This window comes from Cordyceps militaris, assembly GCF_000225605.1.
Source record: "Cordyceps militaris CM01 unplaced genomic scaffold CCM_S00010, whole genome shotgun sequence".
Classification (NCBI taxonomy): Eukaryota; Fungi; Ascomycota; class Sordariomycetes; order Hypocreales; family Cordycipitaceae; genus Cordyceps; species Cordyceps militaris.
In genome coordinates this window covers 16193-35812 of record NW_006271978.1, presented here as the reverse complement: position 1 = coordinate 35812, position 19620 = coordinate 16193, and the positions used below count along the sequence as shown (strand labels likewise).

General features: G+C 38.6%; 2 protein-coding genes across 2 annotated transcripts; both read left to right on the top strand.

The window, feature by feature from the left end:
- Nucleotides 1–936: 936 nt before the first annotated feature.
- Nucleotides 937–2067, top strand: CCM_09590 (Protein kinase-like domain; the record flags this gene model as incomplete). Its single annotated transcript, XM_006674723.1, has 1 exon — nt 937–2067. The coding sequence occupies one exon, from the start codon at nt 937–939 to the stop codon at nt 2065–2067; it is 1131 nt and encodes a 376-aa protein (XP_006674786.1).
- Nucleotides 2068–6906: 4839 nt separating this feature from the next.
- Nucleotides 6907–8557, top strand: CCM_09589 (protein transport protein SEC61 alpha subunit; the record flags this gene model as incomplete). Its single annotated transcript, XM_006674722.1, has 3 exons — nt 6907–6916; nt 7085–8429; nt 8482–8557. The coding sequence occupies 3 exons, from the start codon at nt 6907–6909 to the stop codon at nt 8555–8557; spliced, it is 1431 nt and encodes a 476-aa protein (XP_006674785.1).
- Between the last annotated feature and the right edge of the window lie 11063 nt (nt 8558–19620).

Genomic DNA, 19620 nt, shown 5'->3' with positions numbered 1-19620 from the left:
GCGGTGGCAGCGGAGCCGCTTAAAATAAACCGCCGCTGACAGACGATGAAGTTACTAAAAATTAGGGGGAGCTCCGGGGGTTTGGCGGGTTTTTTTTTTATGGCTCAGAAGTTCTTGCCTGCCACACCGAACAGCATCGGGGGCAGATGGACAAATCCGGTTGAACTCCGTCACCTCCGCGGCCCAAACTCCCTCCACCCGTTGATCTATTTAGCCCTACTGTACTCCGTATTCGTAGCTCACCTCGTCTATCCACAGGCAAACATCACTGTCGCAACCAAACGCATGTATACGGCCAGCCACTGCCATCACCGCCGTCAAGCTCCCATCAAGACGTCGCAATACCTCCCTGCAATTTCAAAAAGAACCCCCTTGCCCGCCGGTCGAATGGCTCCCACGTGTGTTTACCCAACCGTCCGGTGCCAACAGATACCGCACCCCTGTACTTCACCCACACCACCACAATACTCGGAACGGGTAGCCGTAACCATGTACATCGCCATCGCTGCTTATTAGGGCATCGTCTGACGAGGCTGCGTCTGTAGCTTCAGCCAACCCGTCCGAAGTGCCCAACATGGCAGCAGTGTTCCCGGCTTTGCCCGCCTCCGCCACGATACGCGTTATACGGCTGAAACGAAAACTACGCCCTGCAAGAGGAAAGTGAATAATGGTCAACTGACCACCTTGCAAGTGCGACTTTTCTCGACGCAAGAAAATGAATCGCTTCAGCTCTTCCTTGAACTTCCCTGAACTTCAATACGCGTAAGGGACCACGGACCACGGACCACGGACGTGATTGCGACCGACCTCCGACCACCCCAACGCCCTGGGCCGCCATTAAAATACCAGCAACAAGGGACGACTTCGCAATGGCCGGCCCCCGACCACCAACCACCAAAGGATCATATTCCAAGAGGTCGTCACCGGACCTTGAAAATGCGCGCCGAACAAGACAAATGTTTGCTTCTCTACAACAAGTGCCCCTCCCACGAGTATGCACTCGTCACATTCCGGTACAACTACACCTATCTTGTCGTCTCGTTGGTAGCGGCGCCGGTTCCTGACGCGCCGCCAGCCACCACACCCGCCCCAGCACCGTACGAAAACAGACTTATTCGATATCTACGCACCGCCTTCCTCGCCCTTGAGCAAGCGAGGAATCGCACCTTTGATGACGAAGACTATGAAGATGGCTGGGACAAGTGCGAGCGTTTTGAACAGCCAGTCAACAAGGCCGTTATCCGTCTCGCCGGCGCCCTCTTTGACCAAAAGGCGCCTCCGCCGCGGAAACGCCCCAAGGGCCTGAGCCTGCAGGACCTGGTGTGGCACCCCGAGATCCATTTCCGTCTGCAAACCGTCGACGGCGCCGTCAAAATCTTCGAGATCCCGGCCACTCAGGCCGTGTGCGCCCCCAAGCCCGTGACGCTGCCGCGCCCCGACCCGACCTTCTCGCCAGACCCGCGCTTCCCCACGTACTCGGCTGCCGACCTGCGGGTGTGCAACGAGTTCTCGAGCGGCGACGGCCCCGTGTGCAAAGTCCGCCTCGCCGACGGCCAGCTGATGATGAGCAAGACGCCGCAGCGCGGCCTGCAGAGCGAGGAGACGCAGCGCGAAATGAACATGCTGGTGCGCATCCACGACGCCGAGGCGAAGTTGGGCATCCGCATCGCGACGCCGCACCTTGTCGGCTACGTGACGCACGCGGAGACAGGCGTCGTCATTGGATTCGTGCGGGAATGGGTCGCTGCGTCCCGCCACGGAGCGACACTAAGACAAATTCCCATGGCCAAGATGTCGCTCGACCAGCGTCAAAAGTGGGCGGACCAGATTGAGGACACCATGGAGGACTTGCATAACGCCGACTTATTTTGGGGCGACTGCAAGCCGGCGAATATTATTGTTGACCGGGAGCAGAATATTTGGCTGATTGACTTGGGCGGCAACTTTAGCCAGCACTGGGTGGACAAGGAGTTGTCGGGCACGTTGGCGGGTGATGAACAGGGTCTCTTGAACCTGCAAAAGTTTCTGGGTGTAATAGAAGATGATAGAAAGCACAAAGGGGTATGAACGAGCTACATCCTTTTCGTAGGCCTCTTAGGATGCACGTAATGCCTGTAGAATCATTTTACGTTTTTGTTTATGTATGAGCTATTGACTCGCCTTGGAATAAAGTCATGGCTTTATTACTTGCTCTTGGTCGCCCTGGCTTACCAGCACTTCTCATCGCTGCTCCAGGAGCGACGATATCCCCAGATCTGAATCGTCATCCCCCTCCTCCTCCTCTACTCTCTCCGGCCTTTCCACCGGAACCAGCGCCAGCCTCTTCTTCTTGCGCATGGCCCGTCGATGCCCCGTACTCTTCGCATGCCGGTCCCATGCCTCCCTCGTCACCAGCGTCGTCTGGCACACCTCGCACGTCTGCTGCATCGGCGTCTGCTTCACCGGCGGCTCCGCCGCCACATCCAGCACGCGCCGCGCCAGGTCCGACAGGTCGCGCGGGTGCGGCCTGGCCTCGCCGCGCAGAAACTGGCCCACGAGCGCGGCAGCCGGCGCCACCACCGTCGTCTGGTACCGCGCCGCGTCGGTGCTGTCCAGCACGTACAGGCTGGCGAGCGCGTCGTCGCCGCGCTGCGTCAGCCGCGGCATCTGCTTCCCGCGGATCCATTTGGTCTGGTAGTTGGCGTAGCGCCGCGTGGCCGTCTTCATGTCCTCGAGGCCGGCGTGCTGCATCTTCGCCACCGTGTCTGCCGGCGCACCGCTGGAAGCGGCGGCGACGAACGGGGCCAGCTGCTTGTAGCCGATGGACTGCCAGATGCCCTTGGTCGTGTCCAGGACGGCGCCGTTTTCTTCGCTCGCCGTTTGAAAGTGCCGCAGCTGCTGCACTTCCTCGGTCAGGCCGCTGGTGAACATCTTGTCCACCCGCTTGTTTAGGCGCTCGCAGAGGACGTCGCGTTCGGAATACACCCAAAGCAAGAGATTCTCCCAGGGCAACTGTTGTCGATCAGCAGCGGCGGCGGCGGCTTTGCGGTCCTGCTGCTCTGCGTACAGCGCTGACGCCGTTTTGCCTGTGTGCAGGAATATTTCCAGAGACCGCTGAATTTTGCGGCGATCTTTGGGATGCCACTTTTGCGCCATGTCAGGGTCGACACGGCGAAGCTCGGTGAGCATGTCTTCGGTCGAGGCCTCGAGGATGGGAAACGACCTCGTCTCGTCCTGCTGCACGTCGTCCAGGATGGCGTCTGTAAAGAGCAGCGGCTCGACGTAGTAGTGCGTGCCGCCCACGAGAATGGGTAGGTTCCCTCTGCTGCGGATCTCGCGAATCGTCTGCAGAGCGTGCTTTTTGAACTCGGTGACATCCCAGGGCATGTCGCTGAGAGGGATGCGGTCCAGTAGGTGGTGCGGGATGCCGCGCTGCTCGGCAGCTGTGATTTTATTGGTGATGATGGGCAGGCCGCGGTAGAGCTGCATGGCATCCGAGTTAATGACCTCTCCGCGGAACCGCCTTGCAATTTCCACTGCCAACTGATTACCGAGCTTGTCAGTACTGGTTTTTGGTGAGATGGACTGATGCGTCATTGGCGTACTTCAGATTTTCCTGTCCCTGTCGACCCCAATATCACGACGAGCGGCTCCCTTGGAGCCGTGGAATTTGCCATTGTCATTGTAGAGACATGTCGACGGAACATAAACTTTATTCGATTTAGCATTCGATTTTGCTGAGTTGCTTACCGGGCGGTGCTGCTGCGACCACATGCATCGCCAAATTGCTGTACTGGTAAAGTCGTTGTCTCCCCACAACCCCACAGAGCTTCTCCAAAAGTTTACTCAGCAGGGGACGTAGGAGGTAGGGTGTCCTCTCAGGGGCCTGGATATGCCCGGAAGCGCTGCGGGTCAATGGGATTAGCGCTATAAGAAAGCTTCTAAACCCGGCGTGTTGGTGCCCTGTATCGCCTGCATTTTTGTGTGCGTTCGTAACATATAGGTAAATTATTGATTCTATTCTTAAATTCGACTATTGTAATTTTTGAATAAGAGATAAAATTAGAGCAATAATGACAGGGGGTATAGTTGTAAAGAGTTACAATACCTGACGTGTATTATAGCAGCTTTTTAAAACCACACAATCTACAAGCATAAGTTGCATCTTTCGACTGCTCATCGAGCATCAAATGGCCACAGCTTGTCGGCCTTTGCCACCGTCATACCGTCGCTATCCGACTCGTTTTCTCTTGCCGTCTCTATCCACTGTTCATACACACCGCGATGGGCGTCCATCGCAGTATCCCACTGTTCGTTTGAAACCCACCCGTCCGAGTTGGTGTTCATCGCAGATTTTAGCCATAACTTAAGTCTCTGCACAGTCTCAAAATCTTCATAGTCTCGAATGTGCTCCTTCAGCTCCTCGTCAGTCACAGAAAACGGACACGCGCCAGGCAGCCCCAGCTCTGTCCAGAGCGCGGTAAGTTCGATCAATTCTTGGCGAAGTGCTGTAGCGCTGTCCCTCCACGACGTGTGCGAGTATTGAAAGACTCGGAACAGAGATGGGTCAAGTGGTCTTGCATCGCGCACCTTGAGAATGGCTCCCCTCATGAACACATCGTATGTCTGATAACAGATCAGGGCATCTTTCCGCGCTTGTTCCTGGATCGCAGGGGACTGTTGTTCCGAGTGTTCGGTCTTGGGCACTTCCTCATCTGGCTCCTCGGGAGGTGCAGCAAAGTCAGGCGTCTCGTTAGCATAAATAAATGCAGGCTCAACGCTTGTCGATTGCCAGTCAATAAGGCCGGTAATAACAGTCGGATCATCAGCAGACACGAAAACATTTCTCATATGAAAATCGGGATGAAGGAGAGTCGCAGCAGAAGCGCCCTGTACACGCGCATCTTCTGCCAACATTTGCATCACTTGCTGGCTGGCTTTTATTAGACGCATGTGCTCTTGGATTGACCCTTGGTGAGGGAGAGTCTCGTGGATAGTGGATTCTTTTGGTAGACGTGAGAAACCGGTCTCTATCAAGCCTTGATAGTAACTTGTAAGATCTTTCCCTATGTATTGCCCTCTCGTGTTAGTTATGTTGGCGAGAGAGTGTAGAATATCTGACTTACAGGGACCGCAGTTCGGGCTAGGGCCGCCGTAGAGTGCGGATTCACCTGGACCTCGGTTCCAGAAAACTGAGCTGCAATTTGGTCCAATACAAAAGCCCTGATCTAGGGGAATCTTCAAGTTTGACTCTATTGGCGCATCCGAGAAGTAGAGACTGCCGTAGGCTGGGAAATTCAAGGATGCCATCTGCTTCAATGCTAGAGAAAGCGCCTTTGTGCACAACATATGTTGTCTTATATCCATTGTTGGCCATATTTCGGGTAGCTGAACGCCCGCGACATGCTCCTGGATGATATACTCTGCGCCCACTGGATTCAGGGCATTGTCATTCCAGTCAAGAATCTTCGGTATCGGGAGCTCGACTTTGTTTTGTACTGCATGAAAGCACAGGCTTGTGAGCATTGTGGCCGAATATATAAGTCGAGACTTGCGAATCGGGCTTACAGTATGTCATCGTTGCGACTTCTGAGTTGGTTGTTAGTCTTGGTGGGCCAGCAATACTGGTTGGCAGCCTCGCCACGACACAAGAGCCAGTATTCATTTTTAAGATGAATACTCTATTAAAGCCGCCTTCTCGTTTTTCATGCTGGACAACCTTGGTGGCTCCTGGACAGGCGCGAATTGCCTTATCGCAGAGCGCCGAGAAGTCGAACTGAATATGACGAGAGCTTCGCTGGAGTGCGTCCCGATGAAGCCATCTCCCGCCAGTGTAAGAATGAAGGCTGTTGCCTGGAGCACAGGGTCAGTAAGCGCCTAGTTTTGGGGTAAATGATGGTATTAACCTTGGGGGCCTTTTGAGTTTGCTCCTTGTGAAAGGTCGTCGTGGGGCAAGGGGCGCGGCGAAGCTGAGTGCTCGTCTCCCATACTGGAAATATTCCGCTGAGCGATGTGACCAGGTCGAAAAAACAGAGCTGCTGGCCGCGGGAATATCAATTGCCTCCAGACCCGAAGCATGATGCCAATTGTCAGTCGGATCGAGTCAAAAAGCTCTACAATGCCTCTGGTTCACTTCAAGGAGTGAAATGTTCTCTGGGGATCAAAAGTGGGCAGAGTGAACTGCTGCATAATTAGGTACTTGCGCGCGCGAGGCCTTCTTTTTGACAGGGCACTGAACACGTGTTCTGTCCAACATGTAATTTTCCCCTGTCACAACGCTATCAACGTATCTGACACAGCTTATAATTTTTTTGTTTTTTTAACACATAATAGTAGCCTGACAGCGTTGTGATAGGGGAAAAGTATCTATTAAAAAACAGACTTACTTATCTAGTGCCCTATCCCAAAACAGGCCTCACTCGCGTAGCCGGAGGTAGCTACCTCCAGACTCTTGCTGAAGAAAAGGAAGCGGAGGCAGTTAGGATTACTACTGAACTAGAGGATCAGGCAAAGAAAAGCCTGCAGAAAACAGTCTAAAAAAACCGATAGTATCGAATGATGGCTTTTTTAGGCTTTCTGGCTTTAAAAGAGTAGATGGGCTGGTGAAATAGGTCATCTCTGTGTCGTTATAATAGTCCCAGCACTGTCTTTCCTAGCTGCTTCCACCACTCGGTACCCTAAAATCCCCCAATAGCGTTCGAGCGTAGCCTAAGGGTCACGTGCACCACCCCCATTCTTTTTCTGGACACATCTGCATTTTGGGAGCTTGAAGCCACATTGCTGGCCCCCGACTCAAGGACCGCCTCCTCCTATCCTGCCAGCACCCTTCTTTTCTCGAGCGCATCCCAGCTCCTTCTTTTCCTTCCCTTCTTTCCTTGGATGAATTGAGTCTCTTGTTACTTGTTTTCATCTTTCACTGCCGCCATCATGAGTTCCCGTACGTTTGCAGCCTCCCCCTCGCCGCCCCTCGCCTGGCGTCGCGATGTCGTTGTTTAGTCGCGCTACTGCTCGCTTTCCCCTGCGCGCCGTTTAATCGCATCGCGAGACGCCGCTGCGCATCAATTGACTTCATACCAGCTCAAGCTAACCCGTGACTACTCTGCAGTCCGCTTCCTTGACTTGGTCAAGCCTTTCGTGCCGTTCCTCCCTGAGGTTCAGCAGCCCGAGACCAAGATTCCCTTCAACCAGAAGATCATGTGGACAGCCCTGACACTTCTCATCTTCCTGGTCATGAGCCAGATGCCCCTTTACGGCATTGTCTCTTCCGACAACTCGGACCCCCTCTACTGGCTGCGTATGGTCTTGGCCAGTAACAGAGGAACTCTGATGGAGTTGGGTATCACACCCATCATCTCCTCGGGCATGGTCTTCCAGCTCCTCGCCGGCACCCACATCATCGACGTCAACCTCGACCTCAAGTCCGACCGCGAACTCTACCAGACCGCCCAGAAGCTTCTGGCCTTCATTCTCTCCGCCGGTACCGCCACTGTCTACGTCTTCTCTGGTCTCTACGGTCCTCCCGGTGATCTTGGTGCTGGTATCGTCTTCCTCCTGATTCTCCAGCTCATTGTTGCCGGCATGATTGTCATTCTCCTCGACGAGCTTCTCCAGAAGGGATACGGCCTTGGCAGCGGTATTTCCCTGTTCATTGCCACCAACATTTGCGAGTCCATCATGTGGAAGGCCTTCTCCCCCACCACCATCAACACTGGTCGTGGCCCCGAGTTCGAAGGTGCCGTCATCGCTCTTTTCCACCTTCTCTTCACCTGGCCCAACAAGCAGCGTGCTCTCCAGGAGGCTTTCTATCGCCAGAACCTCCCCAACATCATGAACCTACTCGCTACCATCCTCGTCTTTGTTGCCGTCATCTACCTCCAGGGCTTCCGTGTCGAGATCCCCGTCAAGTCTTCCCGCCAGCGTGGTGCTCGCGGTTCCTACCCCGTCCGCCTCTTCTACACCTCGAACATGCCCATCATGCTGCAGTCCGCTCTGTCCTCCAATGTCTTCCTCATCAGCCAGATGCTCTACTCTCGCTTCTCTGACAACCTTCTCGTCCGCCTCTTTGGTGTCTGGGATGCCAACGACGGCTCCGCTCAGCTCCACGCTATCTCTGGTCTCGTCTACTACATGTCGCCCCCTCTCAACTTCAAGGACGCTCTCCTCGACCCCATCCACACCGTTGTCTACATCATCTACATGCTCGGTGCCTGCGCTCTCTTCTCCAAGACATGGATTGAGGTTTCTGGCTCCAGCCCCCGTGATGTAGCCAAGCAGCTCAAGGACCAGGGGCTTGTCATGGCTGGTCACCGTGACCAGAGCATGTACAAGGAGCTCAAGCGCATCATCCCCACCGCCGCCGCTTTCGGCGGTGCTTGCATTGGTGCCCTCTCTGTTGCTTCCGACCTCATGGGTGCTCTCGGCTCCGGCACCGGTACTCTTCTTGCTGTCACGTAAGTTTCTTGACCCTCTCAATGAACGTAACGGTTGCTCACAGTTGTACAGGATCATCTACGGCTACTTTGAAATCGCTGCCAAGGAAGGTGATCTGTCCGGTATGAAGGGCATGATCATGGGCTAGACCACCACGGACGAGCTATCTCTTTGATTAACATTTAATCATCGGGCACCGAACGACGGGAACCGAACGGGCCCATTGCATTTACGAAACTTGTAACACTATGGTGTGGTGGGGAACAAAAATTGGCGCAATACAATGGAAGGGAGAATTTATTTCCTGAACATGCAATGAATCTTAAACTAGGACTGCCAGTAGTCGCATGTAGCCGATGTAATGAGGCGACTTCTTGGCTACACTCGCGTCTCGCCAAAGGCGGTGGTGGCAGACGATGGTAGCCTGATTCAACAGGCGAGAACCGTCCCATATGTATGCAAACCATATAACACATAGAGAAAATATATACTGTCAAAAGCACTCTATTCGCATTCACTTCGCTCGATGCCACTGCGCAGGCCCTTGACAACGTCAAGTTGCTGGACGTTGCAAGATCGTTGGTGCCTTTCACGAGCTGACTCTGGATATACGTGTCTCAGTAGTAGTCAATGTCTGGGGTGGCCACTTCCTTTCCGGCCTCGCAGTTTCTAGAGATAGGCCTGTGAGGCCGCCTCGGTATATTAACGGCAATGAATGGCATCAGGCTACGGAGGTCGCTCTCAAAAGTCGTGTCTGATGGGGATAAGGACCTGGTTAAGCTGACAGGGGGACCTTGCCATGTAATTTGTATAGTAGCCACCCCCCTCTTTCCTAACCAGCCCCTTCTTTCCTAACGAGCCTAATAACCAACATCAATCTGCCAACTAACTAACAAATGGATGAAGCTAGTAGCCAACAAGGCCCACGAGGCTATACTGATATCGCCACAAGAGCCTTAATTGTGATTTTGAAGATGCCATGTATTGGCAAATCGTCAACTGAGATAGCTGACCTTATTGGGGTCTCTGCCCGTACTGTTGACCGTACCTGGGCAGCTGCTAAGAAGCGTGGCTTTGACCCAACTTCTCGACCAATCATTATTAAAGACGACTATCTTAAAGATGCTCCTCGCAGCGGCCGGCCATCGAAACAAACAGTGCTTGATAAGGCAGCCATCCTAAGGTACGGCCGTGAGAAGACGTGTGGGATGCTGGCTGGCGAGTTGACTGACGCCGGAGCCCCTATCTTAGCAACCACTGTGTGGCGGGCGTATCCTTAGAGCAGCTGGCTTCTGGAAGACCAAGCCAACCAGGAAGCCTGGATTGAGCCAGAGGATCAAAACGACGGGCTTCGTTGGTGCTGAGAGCGAGAGAATTGAACACTGGAGGACTGGAAGAAGCTGATTTGGTCGGATGGTCAGACTAAGAGGGGCGCGCGCTGCTCTTGGTGTGTGGCAAAAAGCCTGGGAAGAGATGCCCTGGCCATTAGACCAAATGACCTTCTTCTAGTCCTCCAGGAACCTACGTATATGTTGACCCTGTGCAAGCAGGCAACTTGAAGCTGGCCTCTCATTGGCCAGCGCGTGGGCAGGAGACCCACTTTCAAGGGCTATAGACCTATTAATCCTAGCTATTAAGGAAGGTAGTGTTTATATTAGAGTTATCTAGATTATCTTAATTATTAAGAACTAAATTAATATTATTATTACTTTTATTATTATTTAAATATACCTTAATTTTAATACTAATTAATAATTATTAAAAACTATAGATAGTTAAGATAAAAAAGAAGTAAATTAATTATAATTTCTTTTATACTACTTAAAGTAAAAGATTACTATTTACTATAGCCTATAGAAATTACTTACTTTATTATTTATTATAAGAAAACTTCTTTTAAAAAACCTAATTAAAATACTTATTACTAAATTAATAATCTATATTTAACCTAAGACCTTCTTAAAAGGATTTATTAATAGAATAAACTTAATTTTTATTACTTATTAATATTAAAAATAATAATAAATATACCTTCTATTAAATCTAAAAGCTAGAAAATAAAAATAGTAAATAACTTAAGAGGATTCTTAAAATCTTTATTCTTAGTAGATAATAATAACTAAGACTATTAAAAAGCTTATTAAGAATATAAAACCTTAAAATATTTATTATTAAACTAGTCTTAAAAAATAGTAAATAAGCTAAAGATAGAAAATAAAAGTACTATAAAGCTATTATTACTAAACTAATTCTATAGTATAATAAAAGCTATAATAGAAAAATAAATAGAGAATTAGTTATTAAAGATTAACCTAAATATAATAATAAAGAAAGATCTAAATAATATAGTTATATAGATATAGTTATATCTTAAAATACTAAGATAGAAATATTAATTCTTTAATAAAACTTTTCTTATCTTTTAAAAAGAGTTTAAAAAGTAATAGTTAATTATATTTGAAGGCTTAGTTAATATATTAAAAAAGAACTTTATAATTTTCTTTAAAGTAGAAGTATCTATATACTAATTAGACTAGGTATTAAAATATAGAACTAACTAGTAAAACTATTAAAGATAAAAAGGCTATTAAAATAGCTAGAAGAGGATAGGGATTACCTAAATTATATTAAAATACTATAAGCCTTTATAATATACTACTAACTAATAACTTTAACTCTAGCTAGAAGACTTATTAATAAATAAGTATAAAGACTATCTTATTTAAGACTATAATAAAGGTAAGAACTAATATAAGAAGAATAGAATTACTAAATAGAAGAATATATATACCCTAACTAAGGAAATAAGGGTATATAAGAAGATTTAAATAAATACCCTATAACTCTAGAATTCCTTAGGATCCCTAAAGGCTAGAAAGGTAATTATTAAACCTTAACTACTAATAACTATAGTAATAAACACCTTATAGCTAATATTAAAGGTAGTTATTAAGCCTTAACTATAAATAACTACCTTACTAACTATTTAATAATAAATACTATAGCTAAAGGTAAAGAATATATACCCTATAGAATAGTTAAGAATAACTATTTCTAGGGCTTAAGATATAATAAAAATAGTTACTAATAACTATTTAAATAATAATATAATAGCTATAATCTAGGTTAATATAACCCTAGCTACTATAACCTAACCTATAATTAATTAAGATTTAATCTATATTAAGAAGACTATAATTCTTTTTAACTAAAAGTAAATATTCCTTATAAACTAGCTAATCTTAAAAAGAACTTCTAAGATACTAAAAAGTTCTTTAGAAGCTATAAAGATAACTTCTTTAATATTAAATTCTACCTATTCCTTAATAAATATAGAAGGTTTAAAATCTTAAAAGATATATTTAACTAAGTATTCTTTACTATATTAAAAGATTAAGCCTAAAACTTCTATATTATAAACCTTACTAATAAAGATATAGAATTTAAAAAGTTTATTATAAATATTAAAATATACTTTAAGCTAGCTATTAAGATTAATAAATACTACTAGGAATAGCTAGCCTTCTTCCTTATAAATATAATAAGAAAGAATAATAGTAAAAGTATAACCTAATACTTAATAATTATAACTAATAGAATATAAAGCCTATATTAAGGGATATTTAATAGCTAATTATATAGCTTCTAGAACCTTATATAGACCCTTTAAATAGTAGTTTAAGGTATCTTAGCCTATACCTTTATATTACTTAAGTTAGCTATAAATTTTAAAGAGTTATTAGTTAATATCTAATAATTAATTACTATATATAAATAGATTAATAAGCCCTCTATAAATATATTTTTTATAAACTATAAATTTAGAGGTAATAGTAATAGTAACTATAACTAAAACTAACCCTTTAATTATTACTAATAATTATAAAAAAAGAATAACTTTTATAATAAAAATAATTAAAGAAGCTAACCTTTAAAAAAGTACTTTATTTATAAAAAGGGGGGATATTAGTTAACTAACTACTCTTAGAAAAAATATAAAGAGGCTAAGAGGAAGTAGTTTAATAGAAACTACTTAAAGCTATTAACTACTAAAAGATACTAAATATTCCTAATTAAGATTAAAGGTATTAAAGGAAATAAAGAGATTATTATTATTATTATATTATACTAATTAGACTAGCTAGTCTATCTAGTACCTTTATAGCTTATAAGATAGGGAAAAAACTAAAGTACCTAGAGGAAAAACCCTAGCTCTAGTATAGGTTTAGTATAATCCTAAAGCAATTCCTAGTAAGGAGTAGTATACTCCTTATCTTAGTAAAAGATAATAATAATAGGTATAAATATATAAAACTTAATAGGCTAATAAACCTACCTATCCCCTACTTAACCCCCTTAACCTCCTTTCCCTATAGCCCTATTTTAGCCTAGGCTAGGTACTATATATAGTTAAGGTCCCTTTTAAATCCTAATCCCTAGATACTTTAAAATATAAGTAGGTATAATAATAGCTATAAAGGCTATAATACCTACCCTTATTATTCTTCTTTTTAGCTTTTATAGTTTATTTTCTATATTATTTATATTAAATAGGTAAAAACCTTACCCCTTATAAAGCCTTACCTATATTAAGACTAGTTAAGATAGCCTTATTACTCTCTTACTTTTATATACTTTTATACCTATCTTTACTTCTTACCTTATAATTACTTTATTTATATTCTTATACCTTTTTAAAGCCTTTAAATTAATATTAACCTTTATATAGTTTACTATATTTACTATATTAGGTAAAGAAAGAGCTATAACTATATATATTTAATTATTATTATTTTAGCTTACTACCTAGTTAGCTAGCCTATTTACTATAATATTTAAAAAGCCTTAAATTCTTTAATTTTTACTTTTTTCTTTCCTTTTTTAATAATATATAATTATATATCTTCTTTACCTTTAATATATATACTATACCTTATTATTACCCTTACCCTTACCTAGGCTAAGCTATTCCTACTTTAACTACTAAACTATACTAACTCTCCTCTTTACTAGTTTCTTACTATTACTACTACTATACTTATATACTCCCCTCCTTCTTATCCTTATATACCTCTTTAGGCTATACCTAGGCTACTCTTAGCCTTATCCTAATATTATTAATACTTTTTAGAAAAATAAAAATTTTAACTATTATTATTATTATTATTATAATAAGTTACCTTATCCTTAGTATATACTTAACCCTATCTTATTCTTAATTTTATTAGTTTAATATTATTATTATTACTATTAATAATATAAGTAACCTTTATTTATTTATTATTTACCTTTACTTTAATACTAATTTAACTAGCTATCCTCTTTACCTCTTTATTACTTTACTAAATACTTATACTAGGTTATTACTATAAGTAAGCTAATATTAGTCTTTTATAGCTAATACCTTAAGTATATAAGTAATACTAATATTATTACCTACTTTAAGTAAGCTAGTAAGTATCCTAATATTATACTAAAGTAACCCCTATCCTAATCTAGTTCTAGATTTTAATATATCTATATATACTAAGTATATAAAAAATAATAAAGTTTATATATTAATAAGTTTTTTTAATTTTAATTTAAAGTTTAACTAGGTTTAATCTTAATTAACTTATTAATAGCCTATTAATAGTATTAAGCCTATAGCTACTACTACCTAGAATTAGTTTCTAGCTTATATTAAGAATAGCCTAGCCTTAAGTCTAAATAATACTAAATTTAGTTACTTAATAATAACTATTTATTATACCTATAACTAGGCTAATAATATAAATACTAAAAGTAATACTTATTATATTTAAAGTATAGCTAATCTAGCCTAGATTATAATTATACTAGCCTTTATTAGTTATAACCTAGCCTTAGCTATAATTATCTATATTAATACTAAAATACTAATATACCTAGACTAGGCTAAGGCTAAAGTAGTTTACTAGCTAGCCTAGTAGTAATATACCTTAGCTAGCCTACTTTAAGTTACTATAGCTACCTTAAAGGCTTAGGGGGTAACTATACTTAAGCTTAGGCTAAATAAAGGCCTAGACTTAACTACCTTAACTAAAGGGAAGGAGGGTAAGGAGGAGGAGAAGAAGTAGGAGGAGGAGGAGGTAAGAAGGGGTAGTACTAGGCCTAGCCTAAGCTATACCTATTTAAAATTATTTTTAGTTTTTTATATATTTTTTAGCCTACTAAAAGTAATAAAGTTAAAGTAATACTAGGCTTAGCCTAAGCTATACTTATTTTTTAAAAACTTCTATTTTATATTTAAGAAAAAGGGTAGAGTTAGGCTAATACTAAGTCTAGGTTATACTAAGGTAAAAGTAGGCTAATAGCTTAATTTACTAAATTTTAAAATTAAAAATTAATTACTTCCTATACCTATACTAAACTAATACTAGTATATACCTAGTTTATTCCTATCTTACTATATATTTATATTACTACTATACTATACCTAACCTAACCCTAGTTTAATATTAACCTAGGTAAGGTTTAAATATATATTAGTTAACCTTATAAGTATAACTACTTAATAATAGTTACTAAATCCTTTAAGTAGTTTAATATTAATAGTATATCCTACTTATCTTAAAACTACCCCTTTAATAGCCTAGGCCTAGTCTAGTATACTATATAACTTAATAGAATATAATAAATATCTTCTAGCCTTTCTTTATAATAATATAAACTTAACTTATAATTAAAAATATATTATTTATAAAGAAAGGTATTAAACCTAATCTTCTTTATATATATCTATATAATAATAAAACTAATATACCTAAGTATAAATAAAAATAAAACTATCTAAATAGGATATTAAAGCTATAGTAGCTTATAGGTAAGGTAAATTATAACCTATTTAATATAATATTATTTAGCTAACTTATTTACCTTTTACTTTACTACTAATTTATTTTATAACTACTTATTAAGTATCTTCTAATCCTACTTTAAAGCCCCCTTAAACTTACCTAGAAAGCCTTTATATAGGTTAATTAATAGTAGTCTTATCTATTATTATAGTTATTATTACCTATATTACTACTATTACCTTAGCCTCTTTACTACTACTAAGACTACTCTAACTACCTAGGTAGATATATATTAGAGTTAGGCTACTACCCTACTTACCTCCTACCTTATTAATATTTAATACTTCTTAATTATTAAGTAGAGGTTAATTAAAAAGACTTTTAAAGCTTCTTTAATATAGTAAGTTAAGGTAGCTTTAAATACCCTTATAACTAGTTATAAGTATTATACTTAGAGGTTATATAGGGTCTAGACTAGGCTTACTACCTTATTCTTCTTTAGTATATACTAACTAGCTAAACTAAATATTATAATAGGCTTAATACCTTAAAAGTATAGCTTTTATATATTTTTAACCTTAAACCCCTAGGCTTTCTTAATAGTTATACTTAAGGCCTAGGCTACTCTTACTACTTAGTTCTTAACTATTTAGAGTTATTTCTTTTACTTTAGGTTTAATATTAGCTAGACTTTAAGAAGTTAGGTTTCCTATTTTAAATAAACTAATATATTATTAAGCTAAATTAGGCCTAGGTCTAGGCCTTAGCTATACTAAAAGTATATAAGACTAAACTTTAATATAAAGAACTATAAGTTATTAACCTTTAACTACTCCTTATATATCTCCTATCTTTATTCTAATTATAAGATTATTATATTTATATTTAGTTTAATACTAAATAGGTTAGTATTATTTATAAACCTAACTATTATTAAGCCTAGTACTATCTTAAAAGTAGTATATAGTAAGCTAGTAAAAAGGATAAAAAGAATTAGTAAAAATAGTAATCCTTAAGGTACCTTTTAAAAGACTAACCTAGCCTATATTAAGCTACTATTAAGCCTTAACTAGGCTAACCTATTAGCTAAAAAAGACTATATTAGGCCTAATACCTTAGCTAGAAAACCCTATTATTAAAGTATCTAGATAAAGAGGTTATAATTAATATTATTAAAGGTACTAATAATATCTAGCTATAGTAATAATATAGTATTACCTTAGGCCTATACTAATTTAACTATTTTTAAAATTATAATAATAGTAATCTTAATTAACCTTTTTTACCTATTCCTTATTTAGCTATTAAATAAAAGCTAGTTTAACTTTATTATAATTATAATCTTATTTACTATAATCTTCTTAAGAAGTTTACTTATAGTATTAAGAAAGGTAATAGATTACTATTCCCTAGCTATATAAAGGTCCTCTAGTTACTTATTTAGCTTTTATAAGACTATAGTAGTACTAGCTTTATATTAAAATAGAAAGTAACTAGCTTTAAGTAAGGTATTATAAAGTAAAACTAAAACTTAATAAAGTAGTAATCTTAAGGCCTATAAGAACCTATAAAGAACCCTATCTAGCCCTAGGGTATTCTAGGTTATATACCCCCTAAGTATTATTATAACCTCCTCTTTAGTAATTAGCTTAAAGATCTTAGTTATATCCTAGCTTACTCCTTATAACTCTACCTTAAGCCTAGGCTATTCTTAGTTAAATAGTATAATATTTAAGAAGAACTTCTAATTAAGTATATTAACTTTCTCTTCTTATATAATAACTATCTTACTATCTAATCTAGTTAAGATTAGTATTATATTAAAAGTATATCTAGCTATATATCCTTTTACTTAGTAGAAATACCTCTAGAGCCTAGATATATCCTTTAAGGAATCTAGGTACTCCCTCTAGCTCTATAGCCTAGCCTTATATAAGGTCTTTACCTAGGCTATTTTTACCTTAACTATATATTCTTAATCTACTAGTACTCCTATATACTATACTATCTATTATACCTTTTTTATATTATTAATAATATTTACTACCTCCTAATTCTACTATAGTAATTACTATAACTAGGTTAAAGCTATAATAAGAATAGCTAGTTAGACTATATCTTAAATAATTATTATTAACTATCTATATACTACTTTAATCTTAAAGGGGTTATAAAGTATTACCTTATTTAAAGGCTAGAGCTAGGCTACTACCTTAATAGTAATAATATCCTTATCTATCTTCTTCTAATTTTTAGTTTATAAAGGTTTTACTTCCTTATATATATTTAGTATTAATAGTTAAAGGATATAATTAAACCTAGTTAGGCTTTATAGTATAATACTATATTACCTTCTTAAAAAAAAAAAGCTTAAAGTAAGTTAATTATATTTAAATATTTATCCTTTTTATATTATATACTTATTTTAAAAGGTATAACTAGCCTAGCCTTAAGCCTATTTATATACTTTATTATAAGTTTAGTAGTATTAAACTCTTATTTATAAAAGTCCTATATTAAATAGTAAATATTAAAGTCTTTTACTATAGCTTTTAATATAGGCTTACCTACTCCTACTCTAAGTAAGAAAATAACTAGGTTTAACCTAGGTTTAATATAGATATTTATAATAACTAGTAATAAAAAGAAGAATTAAATATAATAAGTATCCTTTAATAAAGTAATATCTTAAAGATCCTTTAATAATCTTTTATATATATAAGTTATAATATAGCCTTCCCCTTAAAGCCTTTAGTATAATACTAAGGCTAAAGTAAAAGGGGGTTAGCCTAATACTACTTCTTAAAAGGCTAGAATATCTAGACTATTAAGGAAGTATAAGGTTACTTAGATATTATTATTATTTTTATAAATATTCTATAAAAAGATCTTTATTCTATTATCTAGGCTAGGCTAGTTTAAAGGTAGTTAGTATTAAGACTAATACTATTATTATTACTATTATAGGTTATCTAGTTAAGGTTTATAGTAATAGGGGGGGGGGTAGTATATTATTACCTTTAGTTAGGAGAAACTATATTATATTTAATTATAATATATTTAGTCTCTTTACTAAGCTTTACTTAGTTTTAAGGGGTCTTCTCTATAGCTATAAGCTACTAATAACTTATTTAAGTAATAAAGAAGCCTTTAGGCTTTAAAGCCTATATTTAGTTAGCTAATAGGTTTTAAACTAGGTAGGCTAGAAGTAATAAGCTTCCTAAGCCTAGATCTAATACTCCTACTATATAAAGTAGTCTTTAAACTATACTAAATACCTTTCTTTATAGTTAGTATATAATTCCTTTAATATATTAATAGTAGCTAGGTATACCTCTATATTAGTATAGGCTTAGCCTATATACTAGCTATACTTATTTATCTTTACTATATAGAATTATATAATATATTTAAACCTATAATATTTATAGTACTAGGTAGTCTAGACTAATTCTATATAGGGTTTATACTTAAATACCTATAAATTAAAGTAAATACCTTATTAATATAGTTAATTAGCTATAATTATATTATAAATACTAATAACTAATAATACCTTTATACTAGATTTAGCCTAAAGGTAGTATACTTTAGTTATAACTATATTAGCCTTATTAAATACTACTAGTATAATAGTAAGGTTAGTAGTATTATTTAGTATTTTAATTAAAAGTATACCTTTTACTACTATTAAGTATATATAGTAAGATAGCTATACTTTTAGTCTAAATATATCCTTAACCTAGTATATATTATTTATAAATACCTTTATATTTTAATAGAATAAAAGTACTATATCTCTAAATAGAAGCTAATAGGTAGCTACTATAGTATCCTCTTAAAAGGATTAGTTTACTATTATAACTACCTCTATTAGCTTTATAGCCTATACTTTAGTCTAATAGTCTTTAATACTAATAATTAATTCTTTATTATACTAGGCTAAGACTAGCTTTACCTAGGTATCTCCTTAGGTTCCTTTTTATACTATATCTATATAGATTCCCTTTAATATAAAGTTTAGCTATATAATTATCTTTTTTATAATATTCTAAATTACTTTAATAGTTATAGGTAGTCTTAACTTAAGGCTAATATATATCTATAACTATTCTAGAAAGGCTTCTACCTAAGGCTTATTATCTTTATTTATTAAGAAGAGGAGCTTTTTTATAATAGTTAATTAGGTTTTAGGTTTCTTCTAAGTAAGTATTACCTTAGGTTTAGTTAGTTAAGTTTTATTAGTCTTAATATATTTAGATATATCTTTAGTAGTCTTTTTACTACTACCTACCTTAATTATAGTATAGCTTTTATTTAGTATTATTTCTAAGCTAAGCCTAATATTATTTTACTTCTTACCTACTTTTTATTAATTTTATCAATATTATAG